This window comes from Aulostomus chinensis, chromosome 16 (assembly GCF_037954235.1).
Source record: "Aulostomus chinensis isolate RoL2024-O1b breed Wild chromosome 16, RoL_Achi_v1.0, whole genome shotgun sequence".
Lineage (NCBI taxonomy): Eukaryota > Metazoa > Chordata > Actinopteri > Syngnathiformes > Aulostomidae > Aulostomus > Aulostomus chinensis.
The window spans coordinates 6196347-6219623 of record NC_141335.1 but is presented as its reverse complement, the minus strand read 5'-3'; the positions used below and the strand labels follow the sequence as shown (position 1 = coordinate 6219623).

General features: G+C 42.9%; 1 protein-coding gene across 1 annotated transcript; it reads right to left on the bottom strand.

The window, feature by feature from the left end:
- Window positions 1-19434: 19434 nt before the first annotated feature.
- Window positions 19435-21999, bottom strand: six2a (SIX homeobox 2a). The gene is made up of 2 exons (XM_086180059.1): window positions 21119-21999; window positions 19435-19812 (listed from the first exon to the last, which is right to left on the bottom strand). Exons 1-2 carry the CDS (start codon window positions 21676-21678, stop codon window positions 19500-19502), a joined length of 873 nt encoding a protein of 290 aa, XP_086036185.1. The 5' UTR covers window positions 21679-21999; the 3' UTR covers window positions 19435-19499.
- Window positions 22000-23277: the final 1278 nt, after the last annotated feature.

Sequence of the window (23277 nt, the reverse complement as noted above, 5' to 3'; positions counted from 1 at the left end):
GTCACTTGTGCGTGTGTGTGTGCGTGTGTGTGTGAGTGTGTGTGTGTGTGTGTGGGGGGGGGGGGGGGTAGAAATTCAAATAGACGTTGTGGATTCCTGTGTATAAATGTGGACAGGGCGTATATTGGATGGAGAACAGAGGTCTTTCAGCAAAAGTTAAGCACGGGAAAGTTTGAAAATCGACCATATTCATCCCTCATTCGATAGTTTGGGAATCATTTATAATTCATATGTCGTCGTCTGAAAGACTAAAAAACAGGTTTTTTTAATCCACTTTCTTTGTTGAACTGATCGTTGTGGCTTTTTGATGGTGGATTATGTTGCCTGGGGATTGAAATATGCGCATCCGTCTCTGTCGGATAGGCACCAATCAAACAATTGTTTCAGAAGCTCCAGCCTTATTGGCCTGTGAGCCTGAAATAACCGAAGCCATAACGCAGACAGAGCTCAACTCCCATGCCTGACTGAAACAAACGCGTCTTCCCTGGCAGAAAATCAGAAACCCTTCCGGGTCTTAAATGGGCCTGCTAGAGACGGATAGGTCCCATCAGGAGCACCCGTGGTGCCACATGGCACCGCCGCACCATCATACCCTTATCAACCGCCCCACCTCTCCATTTACACACTCCACAAGTTTTATTGGTAGCGACAAGTCCAGGCTATGATTGAGATTAAATTAATCGTAAACTGAACGGCGTGTTGTTGTTGTTGGGTTTTTTTTTTTTATCAGCAAAGGAGGACACGAGGATTAGAGTCTATATCTGAGAGATGAGCTACTGATAGAGACTGTGGATACAACGCAAGTCACGAATGGGCTTCATTTGCCCCTTTCATTAAACCCAGAAGTTCTGGGAATCGCGTTGAAATGCAGCTGTGCACTTCACTTACTTTATTACAAGATCAATAACACCAACAAAACAACAACAACTGCAGCCTGTTAAGACAACTACAGATGCAAACTTTCAAATAATTCAGGACGGATGGAAGGATGGGGGTACAGAAGCAAATACTTTCTCTTTTTCTTTTAGAAATAAAACAGATCGACGTGAAAGTCACTATTTCTTGTGCTGTGTAAACACATGTAGGCCAGAGTAGTAAAAAAGTGCTGCAAGTGTGAGTCTATCAGTTGCTGGCTGGGGTCATTAACAGTGGGGGAGCTCTTGTTCGTGATCTGTCAACTCAAATATGGATCACAAGACAAAGGAACTTAGCGAGGAGTAATCTGTGTGTGTGATACTTACATGAGAGTAAACGAGAATGTGAGACAAGTGCGGCAACAATGGAGAAGCTCATGGGTTTTTTTCTTCTTCCTCTTTTCGCTGCTCTAAAGTTGTTTTGCATTTGTCTGCGCAAGTGCGTCTGTCAAACAAGATTTGCGCCGACATCAGGCTGAACGACAACAACATAAAGACGATTAGGGTTTTTTTTTTTTATATAGCTTTTAGAAGTCAAAGTGATTTAAAGTGTCTTTAAAGGGGAGAGGGAGTACATGAGAGTGGAAGATAGCAGCGATTCCTGTTGGCAGTGTTTGCTACAAGCTTAGAGGTCAGAGTTTATTATCCTTTTCATTCCCAACCACAACATCTTGCATTCTAAAGTTAATGCAGATTCTGTCAATCCAACTATAGTGAACAAGATAAATGGGGGTGGTGGTGGTGCTGGTGGTGGTGGTGGTGGGGGGGGGGGGGGGTGGACTATTAGGCCGGAGTCTGGCGGTGAGAAATACTTGCCCTGCCCTGTTTTTTCTCGGATTTCACCGGTTAACTGAACACAACTTTCCAATTGGTGTGTATTCATGCAGCACCCAAAGAGCACCAGTTTCCCTATAACCTGTCAGAGCAGGAATGAGCGGGGCCCTTTTGGACTTTTTGTACTCACTCTCTCTCTCTTTTTTTTCAATAGGTAAAAAGCAGGGCAGCAGCATTCCTCTCCACTGAGAGGATATTTAAGTTAGATGACCATGACCTATCGTCCCCTCGCCTAAGCTACTGCCCCCCCCCCCCTCCCCAGCCTACGATCTAAATTACTCTCTGGCTTCCTTGTAAAGGCCAAAAAAATTGTGTGTATTATTTGCACAGTACTAGATTTTTTTTATTTCATCACTCATGACACATCTATCAAGAGATGCATTTAAGTGGAATTGAATGATATTAAATGGAGATAAAAGATATCAAAATCACAAAGCAGATGAGGCTAACGTGACTGTGTGCTGTATTTAACAATAATATCGTGTTATGGCGCAGCAGAATATCGCGAGGTTTGACATTTTGTCTTAAAAGTATTCAGGCCAAGAGCTGTGCGCAAATTGTGCGCGTTTTCTTCCAACGCCGAGCACAATGCACCCGCTGACTGCTGTCAACCCCCAAATACACCCCCCATCTCTCTCTCTCTAACTCACACACACACACACACACTCACACACACACACACACACACACACACACACACACACACACACACACACTCTCACACAGATTTTATCAGACGCACACAGCCCCTCTAAGACTTTGAGCGTTAGAAAATGTCTCTCTATTAAATTGTCATTTGGAGATGACAAGGAAGACAACAATGACACGCGCAGCCGTTCATACACTTCCGGTTCAGAGGTTGTGTTCCACACATGTGGACCAGTTTTCACCGGGAACCTACTGACGGTTGTTCCTCCTGCACCCACGCTCAAGCAGGAGTGTCACAAGGCTGCAGCAGGAGCGCAAAGGCCGGATAACAACACTCATTTGTGGTCAAATCTGTTTTTTTTTTTGAATGTGTAGAAATGTTCTTACCCGATGACAGACACGCTGGTGGGTTCACATGATGTTCAGCGACTAATAAATGCACCTTCTTAGCATCCTGGTGCACTCACACCAATTTGCTGGGTAAGCAGGCATCTGCAAAGACCCTCCAAGTACCCCCACCCCCCACCCGCCCACCACCACCACCACCACCACCACCCACTGAAAACACATCAGGAGGACCCTCGTGTCAGGATGTGGAATGAACACTCGCTTTACATAACTTAAGCTTTAATAATGTGTAGGCTGCTGCATAGAAGACAGATGGGATCATACTCTCTCTTAGTCAGGTGTGTGTGTGTGTGGGGGGGGGGGGGTGTAAAGCAAGGAATACTTGAGTGTAGTCCTAATGGTTATTAGTGTGGACTGCCATTGCACAAGCCTCATCTTTTTAAAACAAGCATAACATGAAAGCAACCCCTCTCCAGCTTACTCAAGCGAACACGACCACCACCACCCCCCCCTCACGTGCACGCGTATAGCCCTGCATCCACAGCACATATGGAGGTTGTGTGCGTGTGTGGCGGTGGGGGGTTTGGGGGGCGCTGGGTGCAGGCTGTGATCTCTCGCCTTGTGCACACCGAGTGGACAGAGGGCTGAGCAGCTTAAATGGAGCTCCAGCACCTGTGTTTTCTGCCGCCGTTCTCAGGCCTTCTTAACATGGCACGGCAGCGTGCGTGCAGGGGGAACCACGACGCATGTGCGACACTCGGGCTGTCTGGGTTCAGTTAGAAGTTCTCCATAATGACATATTGTCAACCAGAAGAACGCAGAGATCAGTCACGGGGTCAGTTTGATCAACGGGAAGAAACAAAACCGATTCTGTCTTCTTTCAGGTGGTTGCAGCCTCAGTCAAACCACTTCCACCTCCCATTTATGTATCAGCTGGTTAGTAAAAACTAACCAGACGTCGTCCGGCTCTCAGACGTCACCATCTCTGCTTCCTTCCCCTTTTCCTTTCATGAATTGGTGATTCCCCCCGCTTTGATGGTGTACTGTTATTATCGGTCAGCTGGTGCTTCTGCCCGCTCCGGACAACCCCGGATTGACCTGGTCATGGACACCCGGCCCAGACACCCAACACGCAGGCTAGGAGACTTTTGCGAAAATCTCAAAAAAAGAAAGGGGAAAAAAAAGCCGGCTGGATAGAATCTCTTAAAATCCAGTTAGAAGTGAACTCAGCTTCTGTATCGAGACTCATAGAAGCCCACACACTCCGCATCACATGTTCAAATATCACGTCGCTATTTCCCAGAAGCAGAATCTGAAAAAAATAGAACTGTTATCCATCTTTAGGCTGATTTAGGAGCGCCTGTGTGGATTCATAGGAAACATTTGCCTCCGATCTCAAATGCACGGTAGCATGACTCCAGATGTATCCACGGCACCGTGTAGCATGTATTTAGCCCGTATCACAGTGATTGGCCTAATTTGTGACACCCTAAAGAGCATCAGCCCAAAGCCTCCATATGCACTTAAGTAAAGGTCAGGGATTGACTGAGGTCTGCTTGCCCTTATCAATTTAACCTCCATTTACAACGCTGTAGGATGGATTACCGGAGATGCCAGCCTCCCCGATCTCCCACGCAGCCCCGACCATAGGAAGTTCCACGCTGTGACGGGGGCAGCGGCGGGCAGAGCAGGTGCAAACCGGCCAGACTTCCAGTGAAACGGGCGGTGTCAAACGTGTTCCTCGACTGCCATCTAGCGGACATATATTGAACAAAACTCGGCCACAAAAGCAGAGAGGTGTTTTTTTCTTTTTCCAGGACGACGACCAAAATCCAACATGTCTGACTCTTTTAGAGAAGTTTAATGACCAATTTAATACCAATAACAAAATTCCTAAAATAGCATAATGTCTTCTCTGTTTCAGGATAATCACGATGCACTGGGCCTCATTCATGAAATGTTCTTTTTCACAAATTTGTATTTGGACATTTAGCCTTCAACTTAAACTTACACGCAGAAAGCAAAGCCGCTAACGGTCAAGAACAAGTACTTGAATAAGACCATTTCGAGAACCAGGCCCGAAGTTTTCACCGGTGTTGAAAAAAGATTTTGACCCTGTTTGCTTGTGGTGGCACTAACTCATGAAGGGGAAGCAGCATGTCTTCAGTACTCCATATTCTGCAGCTAACACTTCCTTAAGCTCTAGTTGATGTCAGTGGAAGCACAGAATAGACAGCCCTGCACCACAGGGACATGCCAGCGAAGTCTTGCTGCCCACACAGATATGTATGCAGTACAGGGTACCTTCATTAAAGTTTCATTGCATGAAAGTCGAATGATGTTTGAACACTGGACCGGCTTCTCCATTTAGTACAAGATCAAGGATTCAGACGCCAGAGAGTGTAATGGAACCCCTGATCCCTGCTTAATTTTTCAAAACTGATACCCAGAGTTTTACTGAGGCCGCCAAGGACCAAGTGACTGACTGACTGGTGTGTGTGTGTGTGTGTGTGAGAGAGAGAGAGAGAGAGAGAGATGGCAGAGCTGGTGGTGGTGGTGGTGGGGAGAGCATAATGGTGTCCATTGGAGCGCGGCCTTTTAGAATTTAACTCCCCTATTGTGGAGAGCGGGGCAGGGGGAGGAAGAGGACAGAGAGCAGGCAACAGAGAAGGTTTCACTGTAAATGGACAGTAAAATGCCCCAGGCAACTAGGCCTGACTCTACCATTAAACCATAGCGGGAGAAGAAGGGAATACCGGCATATTACATGCCATGAGCAATAACTTTTTCATTTCCTCACTTTGTACCCACTCATATGTCCTAAAACGGTTTCAGCCCGACTTCAGGTTCATGTGAGTGTAAGCAACCTTTATCTGAGATCACTAGAGTCAATTTACAGCTCCACCAGCTCAGTGGTTGGATGGAGAAAACTCATTGGCTGATAAAGCCTGGAGGTACAAAATGCACTTTGAGGGGAAATTACTGAATCTGTGTCTTTTAAATTCAAGTTTTAAAAGAGTGCACATGATATAAACTGGAGGAGCCATTGAATTTTAACTGCAAGATGAATAAATAAATAGGGTGAACACGCAAACAGGAATACTTCATTTTTAAATCTTTGGTTGTCCACCCTTCCTTGTCACATAGTATTTTGCTCCTTTTTTGTCTAATTCATCTGCTGTGGGATGGAAATGTCAAAGAGAGGACGCTCCTTTCACTGCAATTAATTGTCTATGAGAGCATCTACTTAGAAGAGGCATGTAAAATGTATCTTCCTGTGAAATGACGGCACAGGACTCTGGAGGCCCTCAGCTGAAGCCGACTGTTTTGTCCGACCACTTTTTCTATTTTTAATAGGTTCCTGTACATGAGTCGGTTGAGGAGCATCTTTAAAGCGCCTCTTTAGAAACGTCCTCTGTCCCAAGGTGGCCTCCAAAACACATGCATTATTGAAACATGCTATGCCTGTCCTACCTTCACTCAGTCCAGTTCAGCAGTAGCGGCAGCTCCCATTCGAGATGGGTGAGGAGAACGGGAAACACTCGGATGTCGGAAACTAGCACGTGCAAGACCTGAATAAGGAGGTGCACGAAAGAGGAGCAATTATAGGTCAGAACTTCAAATATCCTCCATAGGTTGGGACTCTAGTTCAGAAGCTTTGGAGCATCTTGAGACTCACACTCATGCTCATCAGTGAGGTGAGTCATTCAGGTAGAATAATGCAATTACACAGAAACATTAGCTGTGCTACAGGAAAAGATGATATATCAAATTCCCCATAAAGATGTCATACATCAAAAAGTATGTGAAAAATAGCAGAAAATACTCAAGATCCCCGCCCAGAAAGGTAAAAATATACAAAAATATTCTTTACAGACATTACCGATCATTGTTTGTGCAGAAAAAAACATACAAAAAGCATATTAAAATAGTTGAATATTTGTCATTTCACATCTTTAACTGCCCCTACCTCTTTGTAGAAGCCCGTTCTCACTGCTTGTGCACTGGAGGGTCGGAAGTTCCACGTTATCCTTGTTTATGCTGAATTTTGCAGCAGGATCAGCTTCCAAAATGCTTAGGGTGTTTGTTCACCAACCTCTGTGAAAACAGTTTTTTGTTGTCAAATTTCTGCTCGTACGTCAGTCTGCACAGAAAGTCTTAAACATTCAACTGCTGAAACAAAAAATAAAAACCCACATTTTTACCCTACAGAACATTAAAAAAAAAAATGTAAATGATTCCTCTGTGCTGAATATTTTGTAATCTAGTCAGCATTTTCTAGGGATATGAAGTATAATTTGAGTTAGTGTGTTTATTAATTCAGTTTTTACAACCCACTTTTAAAGCTAATCTTTCTCTCTCACTCTCTCTCTCTCTCACACACACACACACACACACACACACACAAAATTGAATGTGAGCTGCTGGAGAGTATTGAGAGGGGGCAAAGGGAGAGGCTGAGAGCTGTGTAAATGGTCAATTGGCTTAACTCGGTGGTGTCTGTTCTTGGTGTGACCCTGTCAGTGGGCAATGTGCAAATGTGCCATCTTTTGATTTCCCTGATGTAATCCCCTCCAACATACCGGTCGTGGCCAATAGAGCCCCGAGGAGCAGAGATGACGGAGACGCTGGATGCTGTTTGTTCGGGGGATTAAGATAGCACTTCCCTCACTCATTCAAATGTCACTGGCACGGGTGGAAGTACAAACACTTTATGAATGCACACAGGAGCATGTGATCTCTGTCACCGTCTCTCTGTATTTGTAGTCATGCAATATTAACCATGGGTCTTTATGTTACACTGCCCTCTAGTGACATCAGCGCACATTCAAAACACACAAAAAAACTATCATCATTCAGGCCAAACTCCAGATGGAATGCAAACATTAAATGGCATAACAAACTTATTGCGGGTCTAATTATAATAATTGACTGCAAGAAAGAGCAAAAAGCAGGTGTTGTGCTCAGTGACTAATGAAGGGCTTCTCCATTTGTGCTTTGATTGTTTCTTTCCATTTGACAATCAGGTGTTTTTAACCTTTTTCGGATTTGATGATCATATATTTTGTCACCACAGCTTATAGATGTATTTCCAAGTTTATTCAGCTGCAATAAAACTTCATCTGCAAGAATATGATTAGGGGCTACTTTCATATCATGCTCGCTTCGGGGGAGATGATCCGATATTCTTTCCTTCTTCCACTGAGGGGTTTCAATCCAGGGCCAAACAGAGACCCACCTTAACATCAGTGTTTGCTATTTGATTTCTGCTTTTTATCAGCTACAACTGCAAGTTTACAGCTCGTTCATATTATTACTGAGGCCTACAGTCAAAACTTTAATAAACATGTTCTCTCCTCTCTTCGTATAACTCGTCTTTGTATAACTCTGCACATACCTGAGCGTATCAGAATCAGTGTATGAATGCAATCACATACTCTAATTATACATAACTTAAAAATAATATATATCAAATTAGTGTCCAGCTTTGTCTTGATGTGTCACCACACCAGCAGTGCAACAGCTAAAAGAAATGTCTGAGTTTAACCACAAGGGGGCATCGTGAGCTCAGCAATGACTGTGATTTTTATTCATGAAATGACAAGATGGAGCTAAAATTGTAAACTGTTCTGTCCACACTAAAGAATATGGAGTCTGTCCTGATGTTTATGTAAGCTGCCGATAGCATTCATAGCCTCATGATCCTTTCCTGTAGTTACGTGCGTGGGTGTGTGTATCAAGTCAAGTGTACAACAATTTACAAATGGTGTATAAAGAAGCTTTAAGGTCACTGACACATAGTCCCCCCCCCCAATGCCTACCTCTCATTGTAGAGTGAAATTATACCCGTGGCATGTTTTCTGCATTTCTCACTACAAAATTGCTTTGGCTGAAACCCAGGAGCGTTTGAAGTGCAGTGGAGAAGCTAATCAAGCAGCAAGTGAACGGCAACAAAGCAAAAGAGACTTCAAGCAGCTGCCACTGCTGTGGGTGAGAAAAAACAACACAAGCAGAAGAGTCCACAGCTTGGAAACCAGTCTAGTGTAAGTTATCAGGGGAGGAAGAAGACCCAAGAGGAGGGGGGGGGGGGGGGGGGTGAAGCTTGAAGCTTGAGTTTTTCTTTTATAAAAATATTCATGGTGATTGAAAATATGAAAAAACAGCTTTTTCTATCCAACCTATATTTATAATATATTTTTCTTCTTGTTCCTACAGTTGAATGTTGAGGGTCCCTGTTCCGTGTGACGTCCGCCGTAGTGTTCTTTTACACCCACTGATGTGGATGTGTGAATTTCATTTTAGGGGCCAAGCTACTACCAGGATTTGTGACATCACAAATATTGTGGGTGCGAATTATGGACTCATATTCATAATACACTGGTGTGATGTGGAATATCCATATCCAAGGCCCTGAGAATACAGACTTTAGTGAAATCTGACACATGGTGTTTTTGTAGCAGCAGCAAATATGTTTTTTCATCTTTGTCATATTATGTTTTTTACCTGAATATGCGTGTGTGTGTGTGTGTGTGTGTGTGTGTGTGTGTGTTGGGGGGGGGGGGGGTCTTTAATGTTTCACTCTGTTCTGGAGATGATTCCAAGTCCAAGCAGCTATGTAGGAAAAAAGTATCTATTTCACCTGCTCAGTGAAACAAAGGTGGTAAGAAGCCACCAGGTGGAACACATCTGAAGACCAGCAGAGGTTCCGCCTGTGTGGCCCGGTACACTAAACACACACATGGAGTTGTATGCATCGACTTCCTTTCATCTACTGATTTAAGAGTCCCTAGGTCACATGACACGGCTGCTACTACAGAAAGAAAGACAACTATTTTGATGTATAAAATGCATTTTGCACTGAATGATCGATATAAAATATAGCAGGTAATAAAATGCAATAAAAAGAGGTACATCTTCTGTTTCAATTGCAGTTCTAAACATCTGCTACTGATTTTTAATACTTATACAGTCACATGACTGGTATCAAGGCTGAGATGTTCAGCTGTGTGTGTTTTGTATCATTATGTCAGGTCAGAGGGTTGATCTTCACATCTATGCAGTTACATATTCTGCCCACGAGGTGGAAGCAGTCCCCCCCTCCCCCCCAGAACATTTGGTTCTCTCCCTCTTATGGAGAAATCTAAATAGTTGCATTTCAACACCTTTCTTCTGAGGTTTTGTTACTCTTCAAACAAAACCACACAGTTCTGTGATGAGTGAGCACAGTGTGTGATGGAAGGGGTTAAAGGTCATTGACATTTGGACTCGTGTAATTTTTGTCCTTCTCTCACTCACCATTTACATATTAGTCGCTATAGTTACAGAAGTCCCGCCTCAGGTGTGGGACAGGAAAAAATTTGACTTAATTTACCTGACATCTGGAAAGGATGCATTCACATTTTGAAGGACTGAATAGACATTCTGTATCCAACTCAGTAGCTACGCTGCTGTAGTATTTCCTACTACACTGTCACACGCAGTGTAGCCTTCTGCAGAACTTGTATGCAAATTTTGTTTTCATTGTTTGAATAACAGCAGCTTGTGTTATTTTCTTAATGGTGCCAATATCAAAGTGTGTACACATACTTGCACACACACTCACACCCGCACAGACATACACACACTGTGTGCTGAGTCAACGGTCTGGCAGGTCGAACCCGTTGGTATGTTTCGCTGGAAACAGAAAAACCTGCATTGTGCACAATCAGACAGATGGACAGTGTTCACAATCAACACGAATACCCACTGATCACAATAAGTCGGGAGTTTCCTCACCTCACTGGGCTGGAACAGACAAGCCCAGATCAGGATGTGGATGAGTTGCATAACCTCTAATCCCTCAAAGCGACAAATAGTTTTCATATAAATTTGTGTGGTACATGAGATCCAAAGGCAGAGAACTTCTTTCCTTGTCGCCATCTTATACTCTGAAATATCTGGAAAGTGTTAGAAAAAAACAAAACAACCCAACAGCAACGAAGTAACAATTTTTAAATTAGACTGATCTGAGGGATTGTTGCTAGCTTTGTAAATCCTCCTGTTGACATTGTCTCGATTTTACTTATAAATGATTATGTTCACATTGTTCCAATTCAAATATATTTTTATTCATTTATACATTGCATGGGGCTGCACGGTGGTGCAGTGGTCAGCACTGTGGCCTCACAGCAAGAAGGTTCCGGGTTCGAGTCCCGGCTCGGGCGCGGGATCTTTCTATGTGGAGTTTGCATGTTCTCCCTGTGCCTGTGTGGGTTCTCTCTGGTACTCCAGCTTCCTCCCACAGTCCAAAAACATGCAATTTGGGGACGAGGCTGATTGATTCTCTAAATTGACCGTAGGTATGAATGTGAGTGTGAATGGTTGTTCGTCTCTCTATGTTGGCCCTGCGATGGACTGGCGACCTGTCCAGGGTGAACCCCACCTCTCGCCTGTTGACGCTGGGATAGGCTCCACCCCCCCCCCCGCGACCCTTAATGTGTTGGAATAAGCGGAAGATGACGATTGATACATTGCATGTTAACTTATTCACTACTTTCAACTGATTCTGTTTTTGCTATCCCTGTTTCCTGCTGCAACACATGAAATATTCCCATTGTGGGATTTATAAAGGATAACCATGTCTTGTGAAATCATTTCATATTTTATATAATATAATAGCCGACAGAATAACAGCAAATCCTATTCTATCATATCATATTGTCTCGTGACTTACAAAGATCAAGTTTAAAAGTAGATGTATCAACATCAGGGATCAACAGTACATCGGCGTTAGTGGGAGTATCGTTGATGTCATTTTAAAATACACAGGCGATGAGGAAACAATGAGAAAAATATATAATTTCCATATGTTTTGGTCGATGAAACAAAAACTTTTTTGCAGGGTTACATGTTTTTGTTTCAGTGAGTATAAAAAGTGAAAATAGTTTTTATATAAATCAACATCTATAAATATCGGCTGCCGGCCATAACAGAGAAGATATCAGTCATCAAGATTGGGGCATCGCTTGACAACATAAAACACAAGACAAGAAAGTTTTGAAAGAAATAATATTTGAATTGATAAAGGCCAAAGTTGAGGTGAGATTACAAGTGAGAATATGAATGATAAAAGCTGAAATACTGATGTAATGCCAACAGGAAAAAGTGCTTACCTTATGACGCAAGACAACATGATACAAGGAAGTAACCGATGCGCCCTGCTTATCTCTTATTTTCAATATGCAATCAGAAAGACGTGAAGAAAGAAAGACAGAGAGAATGGAAAAAGTGACGCCTCCTCCTGTTCAATCATGCTCAAAACAGAAATAAAACATTTTAAATGCATACAGTTCAACAAAGCAAAAACCCAAATTACAACAGGAAACTTGACAGTGCTCAGAGGTTTTAGAGTTACAGTAATAATAGCTTTTATGCCACAGTTTATTATGGGACCTTGCGCTGTACCAAGATCTGACTTCCATAGCAGTGCTTCCTCCACCACATGTGGAATTCTATTGAGATTTTGCTTCACAGTGTCACAACTGGTTCTGTATTATAGCCTAATAATAAACAGAATAAAAGGCAACGACGATGAAGAAAGAGGACAGATTCATTTGGATATTAAGGTATCATGTGACTCCTGATGAAAAGAGGGGCTGAAGTGTTGAATACTGGCTTCATAACTGGTGGATATCTGGTTGATGTTCAGTTGCGCCAGTTGAGGAAAAAAAAACAACCCAAAAACAAGTAAAAGGTTTGATGGGCTGAGCAGATAAAATAGTGCACGATGAAAACGCTGTGCATGATTTAACCTGCCCTTTGGCGCTCGGAGTGAACACCCAGCGAAAGCAGAGGGGACGGCGTAGTTAATCTTTACATTGGACAGATTTAATGGAACGGTATCAAGTGACAATAGCTGGAAAAACCATCAGAGTGAACTTGATGCAATCAGAATAGCCCATGTCTGTCTTACAACTGGGAATTTAGAAGAAGAGGGGGTGGGGGCAGGTGTGCCTTTTTTAACCCCTAACGCACACACTCAGGCAGGCACACACACACACACACACACACACACACACACACACAAGCCGGCCCAACCTACTTCCTTCAGCCTCCTAAAACATTTTACTTCGTTTCACTTATTTGGTTTCACTGTCAGGCCTATTTTTCTTAAACTCAGGTTTGTGTCAGAGTGTGTAGAGACGTTAAAGATGGCGCTTAAACTAAACTCCTCGTTTGTTGATGTATCTCGTCTTGGCTCTCAGGCAGCAGAGATGGAGGTAGGGAACACGTCCGCCAGGCGACCTTTCACTCAAGCAAAGGTCACCCGCAGGGCACTTCTGTGTGTGTGTGTGTGTGTGTGTGTGTGTGTGTGTGTGTGTGTGTGTGTGTGTGTATTATTCAAACAGTGTCCAGCACACAGGGAGTGCATTAATGCTCCCCTGGCCATCTCTTTCTTTTTTTTTGACTGAAACTCTACACCGAGCAGCCCAGCCCCCCCCCCCTCCCACCCCCACTCTCACTGTTTTATCCTGTTTTATGGGACACACCTGATGCACCAAAAATGTATAATTGAGATGGAAAGGCTGAAATTAATATGCTCATTAATAAACAGAGCAAAGAGTTTGACTTCAAGGAGCCATTAGGTAAGAAAAACAGTCGAAAATGTGTTCCTAGTACTGAAAATAGAACTAAATGTGCTGGATATACTTGGCTATATATGTTTGGGAAGGTTGTCGGGAGATTGCACAACAGAGTACAAACACAGTATGATGAATGCTACTGATTTGTGATGAAGCTAATCAGAAAACATAAAGGTGAGCTGACCTGAAATCTAAAGTAAATATAGTTATATAAACTATAGTCAAATATTTTTAAGCTTTTTGCTATTCTCAGCTGATCAACAATAAAAGTACAGACATGTAAAACTGTGTACCGATGTGAAATAAATATCAATAGAACTGGAAAACGTCTCACCGGACGTTCCTGAAGAGTCTTGCTGATATTCTTATTTCTTCAATCATGGTTTTTAAAAAAAACAATTACAAACAAAATCATATTACATAAAAAGCTTTTTGTTATATTTCATACTCTTGCTGCTAAAAGTTCTGCACCTTTAAAATAAACCTTCCATCATCCATGGTGAGAAATGTTTTATTCTGAAATGCTGTCTGTACTTCCTGTCCTGCTCATCTGCTCTGTGACGTCAGTCGCGGCTTTAGAGACGTGGACGACAACATATCTGTCACTATGAGGCATTCAGGTCCATCATTTTGTTTTTGCTTCAGTACCTGTAGACGTTTTAATGCAACTTTTACACACGCTAGTTACTCCTGCGCGCTTGTTGGCCGTTTCATTATGTCAGTATATCATTATATATTTATTAAATGCTAAACACAGGACATCTGTGGATTTCGGGGGAAATGGTTGTCACCATCTTGCTTTTGCATATTTAATAACATACAAGCCTACTTTGCCAATTCCAATGCTGCTAAAAAAAAAAGTATTAAACATTGTGAAAAACGTCCCGCTGAATCGATTCTTCCACTCATTCTGTTACAATTATCAGAGGGCGAGGTGCTGTTTTTCTGTATATCATCGTTGTTTCACATTTTAGACTGACATGTTTCCCGCTCAGCTATCCCTCCTCGATTAATGCTATCAATTTGTTATTTTTCTTTTTAAGTTAGTGAGAGAAAATACAGTTTTAAGGCGTGCTATTCATCATCAGCATGAGCTCTCAGGGCATTGTCACCCGTGCTGTCAAACACGCTCCTGTTTCCTCCCACGTGACCAGAGGGACTATCATGGCTTTCTCAGTAACTTGGACCAGGATGTTGGATTGTTGCTCACATCCAGTAAATGGGAGTCTGACGAACACATCGGTTCAAATGGGGACGTGAGAGTCTGCTATAATTACACTGGTTTTTCTGAGGAAAATTTCAGACTCGACCGTTCGGACGTTCAGTGTATAAACGGAAAAAATTGTCTCTGAGTCAGGTGAAGGAGGCGGTGCAGTGAATCATAGGGTTGAATATAGAGAACGTGCACCCAGTTGACATTTTCTTCTATTGTCTCATAGATATCTGATATGATAGATAGATATGTCTCATAGATCCTACTTTACTCTTGTGCAATGTAAATCCAAGCAGCAAGGACAGCTTCTTGTGGGGGTTTTTTTTTCCACAAGCATTACATTTCACCGTATTCACGTCCACTCAACATGTCCTTTCATTTATTATTTTTAAAACTGACAAGAAAAACGCTAAACGTCATCTTTAATCACGCTCCAGTTGCGTAACAAACCTCCCCACAAATCTGAGGACGCACGTTCGAGCCTCTGTGTTCAGCCGAAGCGTCTTTGAGCCAGAGTGAGCGAGAGAAAGCCTTCCACCTCTGAGGCTGCGGCTATAAACATTTGACCTCTGACCCCTGTGATGGGGGGCTAAGTGAAGAGAATTTCCCCACTGGGACCAATAATATGTCCTATTATAACTATCATCACCGCACCTGACACATCCTCAGAGTAGAAAACAATTCTCAAAAAGTTAAACGACTCTCTGGTATAAAGTTATAACGCTGCTGCTGCTGCTGCTGCTGCTGCTGCTGCTCAGAGAACTCCAGATATCTATGCTTGAAAATGCCATATTTTACAATTTCAATCACCCACATTAATGCTTTTTTTTTTTTTAGACTGCGCAAAAACAAAAAGGTCTTTTGGAAATGCAAGATAATCAGATCTCCCTTGCAGTAGCTGAACCACTTTACCAATATTCCACTCAGAGCCAAGTATTATCATCGCTGATCTTCAGCCAGATGAAATCTCCACTGTTGCTGAATGTATGAGAGCTGGATGAGATAAATTAAATCCTTCAGTCCGCTGCCCTCCAACGTTCTAAATGAAGAACAGATACACTCAAGAATGTGGATTCTCTGTTTTGGTACAAAATGTGTGTGTTACAGTTTCAATGGAATTATCACCATTCAAATATGGAGCATTTGTAAAGATGGAGGAGGTTTCCAGATTGAATTACTGCATCAGAGAAGGGAGAGGGAGTCAGAGAAAATAATGTATGCGCAAATAATATGATATTAATTCTTTGGTTCCTTCAACTGGCTACCCTGGTTCCTTTTTTAGAATGTATTTTACTTCATTAATGGAAAAAAAAATACACCGTTACCTCTTAAAAAGAAAACTTGTGTGAGACACCTTTTTTTTTCTCATTCATTTGGAGAACGATCAGATATTCAATCATTTTAAAGTTAACAAAGGACATTTTTCTTAAATTTCATTTCCACTATATTACTTTCAGTGCAGCGTTGCCATTTTAAATCGGGAAAAAAAAAAATGCTGACTGATGAAATACTAATTGAATGAAACGCAGATGCATGGATTAGCTGCCGAGGAATGAAAAGCAAGAGGTGTAAATAAATATTTTTTTAAAAATATATAAAATGAATAAAAGTTAACATTCGACAACTGCAGTGCTTAAGCAACAAACAAAATCTCATTGTGATTAAAGCAACGAGGAAAGTAAATAGCAATCAAGAATTGGACTAAACATATTAAACAAGTTGATATTTTAAATATATCTATATCTACCTATCTATCTATAGATATCTATATCTATAGATAGATATAGATATACTGTATACACACATATAAGCTGATTGCAATAAAATAAAAGCATACGTTTTGTCCACCTGAGGAAGAAAAAAAACAACTGCTCCTCCACTAAAGTGGGAGGCTGTTGTGTTTGCAGGGCCAAGTCTGAACAAACCCTGACTTGTGTCCTGAGGCCAAGCCGCATTAACTTGTCTGCTTGATTATTTGCTTTAAGTTGCTGAACACTTGACGTTTAATCGCAGCAACATCCTCTCAGAGAGGTGATTTAACTGTGTGCGTGTGCGTGCGTGCGTGTGTGTGTGTGTGCGTGCGTGTGTGTATGTGTGCGTGCGTTTGTGTGTGTGGGCGATTATACAACCTGCAGATGAATGAACTCGCTCACACCTGTCTTTCATGCTCTGCCTTTGTGAAATCATTATTCCCATAAGCCGTCTTGGCAAAATTAAATGAGCGTTTATAACCAGTACGCCTTGTTAGGTCTCCTCTTCAATGCTGGAGGATTTCCTTAACACCCCCCCCCCCCCCCCCCCCCAAAGACGTTTAACAGCTTCCCCCCGGGCTCACACGGCGCACTCGTAGTTCACATTTATGGGAAACAGGCAGCAGAAAAATCACAGCTCTTTGTGGGGTTACAGTTGGTTTGGTGACAGACCAACAATCCCGAGCTCACAAGCCGCCATGGCCTGATGTGAGCGGAGCCACAAGCTCCGGAACATCCCATTAAACATAAACTCTGGTACTCTCCTCCACCTCCGACCTCCGGAGGACGGAAGCAACAAGGTGCGACACATCTGTCCCCTTTACGCCTTCGTGGCTATACTTCCCTTCTTGTTCCATAAATTAAAAGAAAGTAGTACTCTGCCAAAACGGCTAACCACTAAAACATAAAGCTCGACCACAAGCTTGTGGCACAATTATAGTTTTTTTTTTCTTCTTGCATTAGTACACCAAAACCATCTAATCACAGCACCCGCCGGCTGATAATCAACTAAATATTGCACCGAACACTTGACCTTCGTGTCATGATTAGAAAACGGCCAGGGAAAGCGATGCAGCGGCGGAGAGGAACTCGCTCAGCAGGCGGAGGGAGCTGAAGGTGCTGCTCGGCTGAAGCTGTTCAAACAAAGTGTTTTCTTTCAACGCCCGGCCCTCTCCAGCTCGCTGTTGTTGGCTTTTGTGTTTTTTTCTTCCTTTTCAGCCGAGTGAGGACGGATAAGGTGTCATCACTTCTACATCAAGGATGGAGCAGCGCGGATTTATTTCTGCCCCAAGACGCTTCAGTCTCCGGGCTTGCGTTGTTTTTGTTTGTTTGTTTTTTACAAACTACAGAAACGGCTTTGGCGTCTGTCTCCGATGAGAGAGAGAGAGAGAGAGAGAGAGAGAGAGAGAGAGAGAGAGAGAGAGATTATTTGGATGAGCTTCAAGTCAGAGGGCGAATATCAGAGGATCGCCGGCTCACTTTCATTAAAGTAGTTCTTATTTTTTGGGGGGTGTGAAATACAAAAATGTCAACAATCTGGATCCATTTGTTTTTTCACAATTGACATAAAGCTGCAAATTCTCCTATCCTCAAAATTCAACACATTAAAATATTGTTTCATATTTTTTTCACATTTATCTTTTTAGATTAAGATGGGAGATCAGGACAACCCCCCCCCCCCCCTTCCTGGGGCAGACCGGGCCTAACCTGAAAATAGGTCTTTAAATCCTTGACAATCTAACTTGGTGTGTATCGTTGCGTCATAAACTATCAACCCAACTCTGTTTATATTAAAACCTATAGGCACTCTTGAATTTCAGCTAAGGCTTTTTCTAAATTCTCCCTTAAATTAAACTGAGGGAACTTAATAGTTCAGTCAGTTTGGATGAGCAACAATGAGATTCCATACGACATAAATAAACTGACATTAATTCTAAGTGAAAATCGATAAGTAGAAAGTCAACTTTTTATTGTTATTTGCCAGCAGCTGCTCTAACATTTTGTTCGTCAAGATGTTTTTGTTTTTTTAAATATTATGACCCAAGTTGGGGGTGGTGGAGGTGGTGGTGGTGGTGGTGGGGGGGGGGGGGGGGTGAAATAGAGTCACCCTTGCTGTAAAAAAAAAAAAAGTAAAAAAAAAACATACAATTGGAAGAATCAAAGAAAAAATCCTCCATTTGGATCCATGTCTTTCTTTTCTTTTATTGTAAAGCGTATATGAAACTATAGGTGAGTCGTTTGTTTCATCATTCATCGCAAAGTTTACATGCAGTCTCTTTCCAAATGAAAATGCAAATGAGAATAATATCAAGAGATTAAGATATTTCATCTTATTACGGCTCTTATAAGACACTTGAAGATATTATACCCCCCATCGTATCCCACCCTCGACCCTCCCTCCCTCCAAAAAAACCCCAAAAACAAACAAAAACAAAAAAGCTTATGGCTCTCTTAGAAAACCTGTAAACAAGAAGCGATGGGGTCGTAGACAAAACTCGGTGCCCAGAGTGTCTGTTCATATAGCTAAACCCCTAAAACAACAACGGTAATATTAATAATAATTAAGACATTTTATTGTTATTGTTTTCAACAATATAACATGTTACATTCCGGTAAAATACTTTTCTTTTACCCTAAAGTTCCGCCTCACTTTTTTTTCCTTTTTTTTTTTTGGGCTGCACTGCAAAAAAAAAAAAAAAAGATTTTGACTTGTCAATCTCAAAATGATTTTTTTTGGTAATTTTTTAGAATTTTTTTTTCTAAAAAGTGGATAAAAGAGAGAAAAATAAGTCCGAAAATGAAGATTTTTTTTCTTTCTACCTGTTGAATATCGTCAGTTCCTTAAGTGCTCCGCTTTGACACTCGAATCTAGAAAATCCAAGCAGAAGTTCTAACTGCGTCCTCTGGCAGATGAGTTTTTCCTCTCTCTCCTTTTCCACTTGTTTTAAAAGACCTTTTTTCATTTAAACGTTAAATATAAGACAAATGTATTTGATATGGTGGCTATTTGTTCGTTTGTTTGTTTGTTTGTTTGTTTTCTCGCAGTGGTCCGGTCTGTCAGCCTTTGCACTTCTTCATCACGCCTCCTTTTGGATTACCCCCCCCCCCTTCCAAAAAAAAAAGCAAAAGAAAAAAGACAGCGCTTCGTGTTCTCCTTCCGCGCCGGTTTTTAAGAGCCAAGGTCCACCAGGTTCGAAGACATAGGGTTCAGTATGGTGTCATGGTGCAACGAGTGGTGATGGTGCACCGAGTCAGCGCCGCTGGGTACCGGGATGGCGCTGGGTCCTGGTGGAGGCGCGAGGCCGTGCAGGGACTGTAAACCGGTGTTTGAGCCCAGAAGTAAAGCCGGGCTCGGAGACGTGTGATCCGGTGTCCCGGAAGGCGTTTTGTCGTCGTCCGAGCTGCCCAATAGAGTTTTATTTCCATTCATGGAAGAAGTCAATGGATTGTGACTATTGCTGTTGGAGTTCTCGTTGTTTTCCCTGCGAGGAGAAAACAACAACCACAAAATAAATGAATAAAAATAAAGAATTAAATAATTACCAGTCTGGTGAAAATTAAGAGTTCAAATAGAAACACTTGTCGAGACTCGTTTTGTTTGCTGCGGAACGCACACGGATTGCACATGTGCAGAAATAAATGTGCTATTCGGTGTTGAGGATAAACAACAAATAGTGTTCCTATAACACACAGAGTGAGAGAGTGAGAGAGAGAGAGAGAGAGAGAGAGAGAGGGAGAAAAAATAGTGCCTACTTAGCCATCGCTGCTACTCCTAATTAATGCGTAAAAGCCTCTTCTAATGATTTGTTAATGGATCAATGAGCAACATGTTGACGCCCCCAAACAATCACAGAGTCTTCGGAATAATTAGAGGCCGTCGATGCCAATGGAGCGGAGAGTTAAATGGCTGAAGTGGCGGCTGGAGACAATAAATCAATATTCAACCTGCTTTAATACCAAACCACATTCAGGCTGGAGTACGGAGGCCGATCGACGCGCGACACGTGTGGGGTTCACGACAGTCAACGGGGGCGGAAGAGGCTTTCTCTCAGTGGGGAAGACATGATTTAGAAGCAGCTTTCAGCCCGAATTAGTGGCCAGAGGGTGAAAGAAGACACCGGGAGAGCGAACACCTGACTGAAACACGTCTTCCAGACCCTCTACGCAGCAAACACGTCTGCGCGGAGTATAGAAACTTTGAAATCTGCATGTGGTTCCTGTAATGAAAACGTCAGCCGGAGCTGAAGACTCAGCCACATCAGTTCGACCACAGAACAACTGCTCGACGTGTTCCGAGGTGTCCTTTTATTTGTCGAACGCGGTGTGTCTGGAGGCGTTGATCAGAACTTCTCCTGATCTTCTGAACTCGGTTAAATTTCATGTTATGATACGTGTGTGTTTGTGTGTGTGTGTGTGTGTGTGTGTGTGATTGTACTTCAACATAAAAGTAGGACAAATGCAGTTTTATTACACCCTTGTAATTTACCTGCAAAAGGCCTTTAATTTATTCCCTGCCTTTCAACTTTTAAAACGAGGCCTAGAGAATTATCGCAAACATTCAACTGCCCTTTAAATGTGAAAAAAATACTTCTTCAATCCAAATTTTACCACAAACAGACGCGAACGTAAGAAAATTAGGAATTAATTGATTTGGACGGTTGAATAAATTAACAAATGTGCCTCAGCAAACCTCAATGTTTCTAACTGCACCGTATTTAGGACTTTACTCGGTGTGACAATTTTGGTGAAAAAAAGAAGAAGAAGAGGGTAAAGTGTCCGTGATGTTACCTCTCCTTCGCCTCCGCCGCTCGGTCTCGCTGCCGTCGGTTCTTGAACCAGTTGCTGACCTGCGTGGTGGTGAGTCCCGTGGCCTCGGCCAGCTCTCGTTTCTCCCGCGGGGACGGGTAGGGGTTGTGGGTGTACCACTCCCGCAGGACGCTCCTGCTCTTCTCCTTGAAGCAGTAGCTCGTCTCCTCACCGTCCCAGATGGAGCGGGGCAGGGGGAACTTTCTCCGGACTCGGTACTTCCCGACCGCGCCGAGCGGACGGCCTCTCAGCTTCTCCGCCTCGATGTAGTGCGCTTTGAGCCAAAGCTGCTGCAGCTTCGGGTGGTTGTGAGGGGAAAACTGGTGACTCTCCAGGATTTTGTAGAGCTCTCGAAAGTTGCCCCGGTGGAAGGCGACCACGGCTTTCGCTTTGAGGACGCTCTCATTTTTATGGAGATGTTCGCACGCCGGGAGCGACCAGAGGAAGCGCCCCAGCCGCTCGATGTTCCCTCCTTGCTGGAGGACCTCGCAGACACACGCCACTTGCTCCTGCGTAAAGCCAAACGTCGGAAGCATGGACATGGCGACAACGCAATACAGATTATATTGTGTCTCACTCCCACGTCTTTTCCTCTCAGTCTGTCATGAAATCATTAAGTCCATAGGCGATTAAAAAGAAAAAAGAAAAAGAAAAAAAGGTCCCCAAAAAGAGCCACCTAAAACTCAAAAGCTGCCAAAGTAAGATAACATCCAACTGTGGAGCAAACTCAAGTCCGACCATCCATGCAGAACTCCCGGCGACGAATCCTCATAAAGTTGGTGAGAAAGAGAGAAAGTTGCTACTCCTTCCACCGTCCTCCTCCACCTTTTCTATGCCGTTTCAACATAACCTACTCCGGGAGACCAGGCTCGCTGGCTCGTTTTAATAATATTATTCTAAGCTGGCAAACAAGCGTTTATATGAACTCTGATTGGTCGGTTATCTGACCCGGGATGGCGAGGATATGACAATAGCCGTAGTCAAATTATTTGCCATGGTTACGCTGTCACTCAAAGTAACCCGATAGGCTTTGAGGTGGCTCCCTGGCAAAGTCGACCTGATTGTTCCCTTCACGACCGGCCCGCCTACCAATAGAGTTATTGCTGAGATTTTTTTTTCACTCTAAAACTCTTCTTTTTTTTGTGCCTCTTTTCGCCGAACTTTGACAGACACGCTGCGCAGCCAAAGAGCGCAGAGCTGTGGGGGTGGAGGGGGTGGAGAGTGGGAGGAGAGGGGAGAGAGGAGCTCTGATGCCGCAGCTGGAGGAAGGATGGCGCCAGAGCGCACGCAGCCTGCTGCACTTTCGTCTTCATGCCTCCGGCAGCTCTCACAAATCAATCAAGGGTTCCTCAACAGCCTGGAACTTTAGAAATTCGTTACGTTCATCATTCACACGAGAGCGAGAGAGAGTGAGAGAGAAAAAAACAAAACAAAACCGGAAAGCCTGCAAGTGATGTAGTTTAAAATGAAAAGTTTACAGAAATGTCTGTGCTTTTAACCGACCAGCTAAATATGTCACAGATATAAGAGGAAGTACTTTTAAGGGTGGAGAAGTCAGAGCAGAGTTACTTGATCTATAGTTGTAACAAACTATTGATTATTTTATGGGTAATTAGAGATCTAAAACAGCCTCCCAGGCTTTGTTAATGCAGAGACTGTGGTCATATAAGACACGTTATAAATAATAATAATACTACTAATAATAACAATAACAATAATAATAATAATAATACCCGAAGGTCCAGGGCAATTATTCAATTTAAATAAGTTTGATACAATCACGGAAATCAGAAAACGCTTCATTATACTGGCATAAACATGACTTCCATATTGCTGATGTTTAATTCCTCTATCGGTATGAAGCAAATCTGTTGTTATACGCAGCTTTTTTTTAAAGTACGTTCTACAAGTTTATTTTTCTATCATGGTATTTTACATCTTGAATGACGACAATTGTCATAAGTTCTGGTTTTTGCAAAGTTGCAGCGGGAGCTCGGAGCCGCGGTGCGCAGCCCGACCTACGGGTGAAGTGAAGGGCGTGTTTGTGTGTTTCAGAGCTGCCGGACGTGGAGCGCAGAGGGAGAGGGTCGCTCGGCCAGCGGCGGAGGAGCGGAGACCGGATCAATCAGCGCACCGGTGAG